This window comes from Pteropus vampyrus, unplaced genomic scaffold, assembly GCF_000151845.1.
Source record: "Pteropus vampyrus isolate Shadow unplaced genomic scaffold, Pvam_2.0 Scaffold67, whole genome shotgun sequence".
Taxonomy (NCBI): domain Eukaryota; kingdom Metazoa; phylum Chordata; class Mammalia; order Chiroptera; family Pteropodidae; genus Pteropus; species Pteropus vampyrus.
In genome coordinates, this window is record NW_011888848.1 from 1,491,748 (window position 1) to 1,500,800 (window position 9,053).

Genomic DNA, 9,053 nt, shown 5'->3' on the forward strand with positions numbered 1-9,053 from the left:
ACTCTTGTCAGCTATGCATCACAGAATGACAGCTCCGCCTGGCTAATTCTGCACCCTTCCTTTACCTCTGACTGGAGTTACTCTCCACTAAACCATTTTGCACTTCTAACTCCATTTTAGCGCCCACTTCCTGGAGAATCTCGTGACAAAATCAAAGACTAGTTTGCTTTCCATCTAGTCTATTTACTCTTTCTCTTTTACTTATCTTTGCTGATGTTAATGATGCTTGGTAAAGAGATTGCTAGGTCATGTGGTAATTCTATTAATTTTTTGAAGAATCTCCATACTGTTTTCCATAGTGGCTACACTAATTTACATTCCCACCAGCAGTGTATGAGGGTTCCTTTTTCTCCACAACCTCTCCAACACTTGTTATTACTTGTCCTGTTGATAATAGCCATTCTTACAGGTGTGAGTTGGTATCTCATTGTGGTTTTGGTTTGTATTTCCCTATTATTTCACTCATATGTGGTGTATAAAACTGAAAGCAACAAGCAAATAAAAACTCAGACACAGACAACAGTTTAGTGGTTCACAGAAGTAGTGGGGGAGGGAGGAGGTAGATAAGGGTAAAGGGGGTCAAATATATGGTGACAAAAGGAGATCTGACTTTGGGTGGTGAACATACAATGCAATATACAGACTGTATTATTGAATTGTATACTTGTAACCTACATAATAATATTAAACAATGTCACCTCCAATAAATTTAATAAACACAGAAGCAAAATAATGACGATGATAATGATGCGTGGTAGGCTTGTCAGAGTGTAACATTTTTGTGTTCCCCAAAAGATTTTAGTACAAGGTACACGACATTTTCCTTCGCAGAAGACATTACAACTTTACCAGCAAAATTATTTCAATATATTTCATTGTATTTAGTGAATTATATGATAAACACACACACACACCCCTCCAACTTTAATAGCACCATCTGGTGGTGCCTAACAGGAACTGCTCACTAAGTCATTCAGGAAAAGATCTTTTGAAGCTGTTCCCACCTTTGTTACCTCTGTCCAAGCAGTTCGTTTTAAAATATGGCCGAAGAATGAAAAATGTAATTAAAGTTAAATCAAATCTTTACAACTGGTGAACACACACAGGTCTTGTTTTCCATTTTCAGAGCTTTGGAGCATAGCAACCTCTTCTCCCCACATCTCATCGCTATAGTACAAACTATTATCTTGCTTGATTTTTGTGCGTGGAATTTCACTATCTGACATCTTATAGAACATTTTTATCTTTTATTATCTGGCTTCCTTACAAGATTTTGATTATCTTCTCTTCCCTCTATGAGGAGGAAGCCTTTCTGTGTCTTTCCTATGACCCTCAGTGCCGCCGCTTGACATGTGATAGGTACAAAACTTTTTGAATAAACGAATCTTTTTAAATTTCATGAACAGCTACTTTTAGATTGACCTTGGAATTGGAAAAAAAATTCACTTAAGAGAAAACGTTACTGCAAACTTAAAGATCCTATGATAGGAATTAATCAAGCCACTAGAGAAGTGAAGCTCATAGCCAGTCAGAGAGAACCGAAAGAGGGGAATTGATGGGTCTACAGATATTTTTAGATGGGCTCAAAACTGTGTTAATTACTGAAAATGAATGGCTGAAGGGAACTTTTATCTAACACATCACATGTCCAATAACTCTGACAGATATGCAGGCCGTGCTTGAGTATTTATAGGGATGTGAAGTTGCTACTTCACAAATTTTGAGACTGTAGGCCACCAACAGTAGCAAGTCACAAGATGGGACTGAATAATTATAGACCAAAAGGTTAAAATCGTTAATAAATTAAAAAACAAATATAAAAGGTATTAATTAGAAAATTATTTATTTCTCCTCCTTTTATACACCTTATTGTTCAGAAAACAGTCTTACATACATATCTGAAATATTGTACTATCACACACTCTACTTAAAGGCAAAGCACCACAGGTAAAGCTGATCAGCTGTCCAGAGTTCTCAGCTTGCAAGATCTTGCTTCCTGATTTTACATTAATTTCTGAAAGTCAGAAATGTCCTCTCCAAAAACTGTTAAGGGGGTTGTAGAAAATAATCACTCTATTCAATATTATAGTTGTAGAAATGGAGTATATTTTCTTTAAGAAATGAAAAACTGAGAAGGAAATGCCACTTAACATCGTTGGTATGTCAGTATAGGTCAGCAGGAAAAAAACAGTGATAAGCTTGTCTCTTTGATACCAAGAAGATATTCTAGTCCAAGCTTTATTATGCTTCCCACGTTTTCTACTAATGCTTCTTTTCTGCTGCTTTTCATCCTTTTCCATATTTCATATCAGAGGACTGGTTTAGCCTTTAAAACTTCATTAACAGGAGCAAATCCAGTTATCCACGGATTTCTTCTCAAAAGGCACTCTAACCCATCAGATAGCCGCTGTAGAAATAAAATACATAAAGGTGAAATATACAAAGGGAAGTAACATTTCAAAATTCCCCAATTTTATGATGAATCAAATGACAATCTGAAAATATAACTATGTGATTCCGTTTTACAGCTTTTATTTTATATCTTGCCCCCCCCACCCAAATATTTTACTGGGCCTCAGTTCCATTACCCTCTTCACCCCGCAAAGGATAAGGTTACAAATCAATATGCTAAACAACACAGAATAGGAAAAAAAAAGTAAAGAAAATGTTATGTAAAAGTTAGAGTCAGAATCAATTTCCTTTAGACTCTCACAACTGCAACAAAAATCATAAACCTTTTAATGGAAAGATTTTCCATTGGAAAGTTTTGGATTTTCTAAAGACCCTAATATTACCAAAGGAGAAGGTAGAAAGATCAAGAGCTACTCACACTTGGGAAGTGAACCCCTGAACCCTCAAGCAACAGTGTGCAGAAGCATCTGCCCCTGAACCTGTTCCTTCAGGAAATGTCCAGGTGGCAGGAAGAGGCCTTGGCTGCAGCTGCAGAGCAAGACAAACTTCCTGTGGATCAAACAGGAGATCCTTGCACAAGTACAAGTTGTAAATGTACCAGTTAGGCCCCAGAATTCTCTTTAAATTAAAGCATTACAAAGTTTGGTTTCACAAAGTTCCGAACTTTTTCTTTAGTAATAAATCCTTGCAACTTATTATTAATTAAGGATCTGCAGGATCAGAGGGCAAAAAAACTGTATAAGGCTAACTACATTTAGAAAGCGCTTAGTACACACTGTTCCCACTGACGCATTCAGGACTTCTCTCCTTTTGACACTTAGTGGGTAAGCCTGGGAAAATCTGACTCAGTTTCCTCATCTTATAAAATGGAGTTACCTCAAACTGTCTGAAGGGCTATATAAGAGAATCTACTTACATAGTAACTGCTACTAATGGTAATGAGCACTTGACAATGTTAGCTGCTGTTATTAGTTCAGAGTTAGGTTTCTTCATTTGTAAGGTAAGGAATCAAAACTCTTCACAGGGTTGAGGTCTACTATAGTGCCTGGCACACGGCAGGCACTCAGAATGTGATTTTCCTCCATTCCAGCTTCTGGACTCACTTGATCTACAGGGCTTAGATCTATGCAGCCAATGTGACCTCCCAGAACTCATTCTAGCTTTGCCTTCTGCTCTGTCGATCCCTGCTCTGAGCACAGAGAGAGCTTAGAGCTCACACAACCACCTTTGCAACAACTCTGATACAATCGAATACTTCTCACCACCCCCCCCCATCAAAAAAACTGAATAAAAAACAAAAAGGCTCTTAGGGTATATATTGACTGTGAAGATTCTCATCTATATTTGCTACTATGACGCCTGATATTTCACAAAAAGCAAACTGACTTCAACTTCACAAGAAAAAAACGTTCAAGATTTTAATAAAGTATTAACTAATGGAAATAGCACTAACAGGCGTTTTTCAAAAAACCGTGACTTGTTCTTACATTTAATCCTTGCAACAGTCATAAAAAGGTGGGCAAAACAATTATTCTTACAGGTGAAGAATGTGAGACTGTGGGGGCAGTTAAGTGGTTTGCTCAAAATCACAAGGCAAGAAAATAACAGAACCAGCATTAAAACACAAGTGTCCTTATTACTCCTGATGTACTATCTTCTCCAATGATCCAAAGATAGAAACCTCACTTTCTTCTTTTAAAAACAGAAATTGCTTATTTATTTAATTTTGAACTGGTGTCCATAATCCAACCTGAAACACTGAACTTTTAGGGTTCTGTTTATCTTTACAATAAAAACACTAATAATTACCATTAATATTATGCTTAAGAGCACATAAAACACCTCCTCATTTAATCTTGACAGTAATTCTTTGAGTCACATAATTAACTTCATTTAACAAGTTTGGAATCCGAGAGTTCACAGAACCGATCCAAAGTCTTAGAGCGAATAAGCAGTAAGCCCCAAACTGGCTTCCAAATTCCTCACTCCTTTTACCACACCATCCTCAGCAGCTGTACATATGGTTTCGTTAGAATTACATCTCTTCTTTACTAACAATGAACTTTAGATACGAGATTACATTCATTGAAAACAACCCAGTTTATTCAGATGCCAGACTCCTTACAACATTAACTTTTTGAATATAGCTCCAAACCTGGAAGCAAATGAAAGAGACTCAAACATCTAAAAGGACTGTGAAAAAGCCAGGCCACCAAGCTCCCCTCCAGCCAAGACTGATTTAAAACGCAGTCAAATAGCTAGGTTATCTATTTCCTCAAATCACAGAATTAACGATAAACTGAAGAGGAGGAAGAAAAGAATGAAATTGCAATAGGTTATAATAACAATGAGAAGTGACAGGTTATACTGAGGAATAAACTAAAAAAATGAGAAGTACTACTATGTTTAGTATAAATATGGATGGAGTCAAGAAGGCAAAAGTATGCTTAATGTTCATAGTGTCCAGCAAATAACACTTATCAAATAATAAATATTTGCTAAATCCAAATGTGAAATGGCAAGGAGACAATAAAACAAACACTTTTGAAAGAGGCCTGGCAAAAATGAGTAAGATAAAGTTTTAGTACATCCAGCATTAAATTTCAGTTATATGGAAGAATCATCTGTATACATTATCCTATTCCCTAAATGATGTTGTTATTATATTCTTACTTTTTATTTATCATTTTCCACCTCCCTTTAGGAAAACTTTTTTCTGAAATGATCTCATGAACTTAGGGTTTACTCAGGGGCTCCCTAGCTTTTCTCATCAGGCTTAATAAACACAAGCTCAAATTGCTAAAATGGAGATTTTTGCCAGTCTGAGTAAAGCAGGCCCTTTGTCTTCAAGTATATAATTATCTATTTAGATTATTTTATAAAGCTTTAGAACAGACTTGCCTAAATGTAGGAACCTATCCTTCCACTCCCAACCAACCACTTTGCCTAATTTTAGGCCATTACATCATGACACGGCAGGCTATCTTTATTTTATTTTATTTTATTTTATTTTAATTACTTCATTAATTAATTAACTTGAAGTTTTTATTTTTTAATGTTAAGATTCTGCTATTAGGTCAAAAATATTCTAATAATGGTGGCTAAAGAGACTCTAATGACCATTCGTCACTTTTCAGAACTAAGTATGAACTTGTACTAGTTTTCTTCCACCCAGTGTACAAACATTATTTCTTTGAGCCTGCGTACATTTAAAAGGTACCTCATATACATACAACTTCGTGTACATAATCTTATAAATCATATTAGATAATTTTTATTTTCAAAAGGAAAAGTGCTCCTTTGTAACTCTATACAACAAAAATATTAGGTACTAATATTTCATTTTTCATTTTAAATGTACTGTCATGTATGCATACAGTCAAAAAAGTTGTTCATTAGCATCCATGTTTCTTCAAAATATAAGGCATCAAATAAAGCCATTTTTAATTTGTAAAACTGTATCAGTAGGGGAGACATCAGATATTTTAAAAGCATAAATCATAAACTATAAAATTAATAGTACCATTTCGCCACTACTGTTTTCTCCTATTTAATCTGAAAAAAACCATAGTTACTGGTGGTTTTAAACATCTATTTGTTGTTGCTGTTCCACTTACTATGTATTAAGCTGTTTACATACGTTGGGATCAAAGATAATGTGTCTACAAAAAGACAGGAACATCCCCTCCTTGCTCGTGGTACCAACCACAACAATGCAGTGATGAGCCAGGTCTGTGGGCAACAATGTGTTTGCCCACAGACCTGGCTCATCACTGCATGTGAGGCCTGCAATATGCCAGAATATTGTTCTTCTGTTGTTTATCCCCACTCCACACCTAAGATACCAGGGATTAGGAGATGTAGATGAGAAATCATATCAAAGAGGGAGCCATAAGTTCCTTCCTCTTAAAAATTTCAATCCTAGAGTTAAGTGCATGACAAGTTATAGAAAGAAGCAATTTTCTGCTTAGATCATTGTTCTGCTTTGATTACATCTAATCATAATCCACACCTGAAACCCAGAAAGTATACCCTATTTTCTACTGACTTAGCCAACAATCTTAGATACTGGTCTGCAGAATGGAGAGAGTAAGACAAATGTTTACATAAATAACTACAAAAGCAAGATGGAGGCAATCCAAAGAATTAAACACTTTCCAAAGCTTTTTGTAAGCAGTCAATAGCTCTATTATCCTAAAAGTCAAATGCCTGAGCTAGAAGAAAAACATGATCACATCCTACAGAGAGGACCTAAAACCATAAGGGAGAATGGGAAGCGTAGGTAGAATCTGGTTCTGAGGGCAAAATCAGCCCACTTCTGTTCTGCTATGTCTCCAAAGGTTCCTTTTGTTTTGGCTGTTAATTTTTAATATCCTTTTTATCCTCTCTGGGAGCCACCTCTTATCTTGTTTTGCTATGGAAAACTTGAGTCTCTTTCATCTAGGAGCAGGAAAAAGAGGAACAAAAAGAGGAGGCTGGAGTACCCAAGTCTTCAAACAATTCAGCCAATGGCCAAAACTGTCTTCCCTGGACAAACACAAGAGCCACTGACAGAACAGTCGGAGGGAGCTATATGGCCATGGATATTCAGCTGACAAAGAACACTAGGCTCTCTCTTCTCTTCTTGCAGGGCTAAGATGGGAACATAATTGCCGGATAAGTACTTCTGACTTTCTAGGGGGAAGTCTGATCTTTCCACCTCAGACGTGTTATAGATAATGAGCAGGTTAAACCCATAGAACAAGTGAACTTGTGAAATTCAAACACATTAGACAACTTCCCTTTTCCATCCAAGGCTTAATGGGTTTTCCTTGTACTAACAGTCAAAGAGCAGTAGCAATTAATGGCCACAAAATATTCCCTACTATTACCATCACCACTAGAACTCCCTATGTTACAGACTAACCAAAATGTACTTTAGAAAAACAGTGGTCAGTGACGCTACAACAAAGCAACTCAATTTTCTCATGGACACGTACAAAGATGCAGTCTGGAAGACCTACTGGTCTCAATTTTGCTACTAACTATAGCTATAACTTTGAGCAAGTCACAGATTTCTTTAGTTCTCAGAATTTTCATCTGTTTAAAACGAGTTAAATTAAATTTCCTATGATTTTATGTGATCCAGGTAATTATTTTACAAATTTGCAACAGAAGTAAAGTTGCTGAATACATGAAGTACTTAATAACTTACGGTAGTTTCATTCTCATGAATACTCTAGCCATGAAAAAACTCAATAGGACACAGACGAATCCAATGAATAGAAGAAGAAATCTATTGAGTTTTGGAATGTTTGGTGCATTGGATCGGTCTAGGATTATGAAACCTAAACCTCCCATTGTAAACAGGAAGCTGGATGCGAGTCCTTCCATAATATATTGTCCATTTACTCTGAAAAAGAAAGACCATAGCAAAACAAAATATGAAAATTCCCAGAAAAACAAAAACTTTTTCCTTAGATTGAAATTCCTACTTCTGTTAAAACATTTTTGTGCTCATTTTTTATTCTTATCCTTATAACTATTTTACTACATTTCTGGATATTCATTTCAAGAAATACATATTGAGAGCCTATTATGTATCAAGCACTATTCTAGGTTCTGGGGCTACAATAAACAAAATACACAAAACGCTTTGTCTTCACGGAACATATGTCCAAAAAAAGTTTTAAAACCTCAGCTAACACAACTGTCTATGAAAATCAATACTCACATTTTAATTATTGGCTGAAAAAGCCAATTATTGTATGTATATGATCTTCTACTCAGAACTTAAGTTTAGCTCTTAAAAGTTATGCTGTTTAAATTTCTATCAATTTCAAATTAATTTCGAATTGTTGTAAATGCTTCTGGAAAAGTTTTGTAATACTTAATAAGCCTCTTATTTCAAAGGGAAAAATTTTATAGCAAGCATTCTTAACTAAGGCTCCATGAACCCTACAAGCATTCCCAGTAATCTATAAACACTTAAAGTTGTATGCAAATTTTTGTATATATCTGAATCTGATCTTTCTAGGGATATAGAACTTTCAAAATTATCAGAGTTCATGTACCTCCAAAAGCGAATTTCTCTTTTAAAGGGATGATTTATACATAGGCATATGCAAAGAAGGTACATATTTTTTGTTAATTGCTTTAATTGAAAACTCGATACATTCACCAGGTTTGAAATTCAAACGGCACAAATGATGACACTGTAAAAGGTTTCTCTACCATTAAGATCTCCTATCATCTAGATCTCTTCCCCAGGGAATCACAATAATCTTTTCAGGAATATCCTATGCATGGAATAGCATTAATATAAGTAAAAGTATAAATATAAATATCTAGCTATATTTAGGTAGACAGTTATCAAGTAGACTTTAGAAAGCAATACAATAAGCTTTGCAGGGTGAACAAAACCACACTAGAATGATGTTTCATTGCTGAAATGGAATTCCCAGGTCTCAAAAACTATTTTTCTTATTTAATAGTATAGTCCAGGGATCCACAAAAATTTTTCTTAAATGTCCAGATAGTATATATATCTTAGGTTTACAGGCCATATGGATTGTGTCATACTTACCACTGTGGCTTGAAAGCAGCCACAGATGGTATATAAATAAATGGGTGTGCCTAGTTCCAATAAAGCTTTACTTACA

The 9,053-nt window shown here is 35.4% G+C and overlaps 1 protein-coding gene across 1 annotated transcript in view; it reads right to left on the bottom strand.

The window, feature by feature from the left end:
* Positions 1-1,826: 1,826 nt before the first annotated feature.
* OSTC (oligosaccharyltransferase complex non-catalytic subunit) overlaps positions 1,827-9,053 on the bottom strand; it is an 11,336-nt gene continuing 4,109 nt past the window's right edge. Inside the window, exons 2-3 of the mRNA XM_023531415.1 lie at positions 7,607-7,907; positions 1,827-2,407 (exon numbers count right to left, since the gene is read on the bottom strand). Of these exons, the coding sequence (XP_023387183.1) occupies positions 2,389-2,407; positions 7,607-7,907 (320 nt within the window). The 3' untranslated portion in view covers positions 1,827-2,388. The remainder of the gene's footprint in view (positions 2,408-7,606; positions 7,908-9,053) is intronic.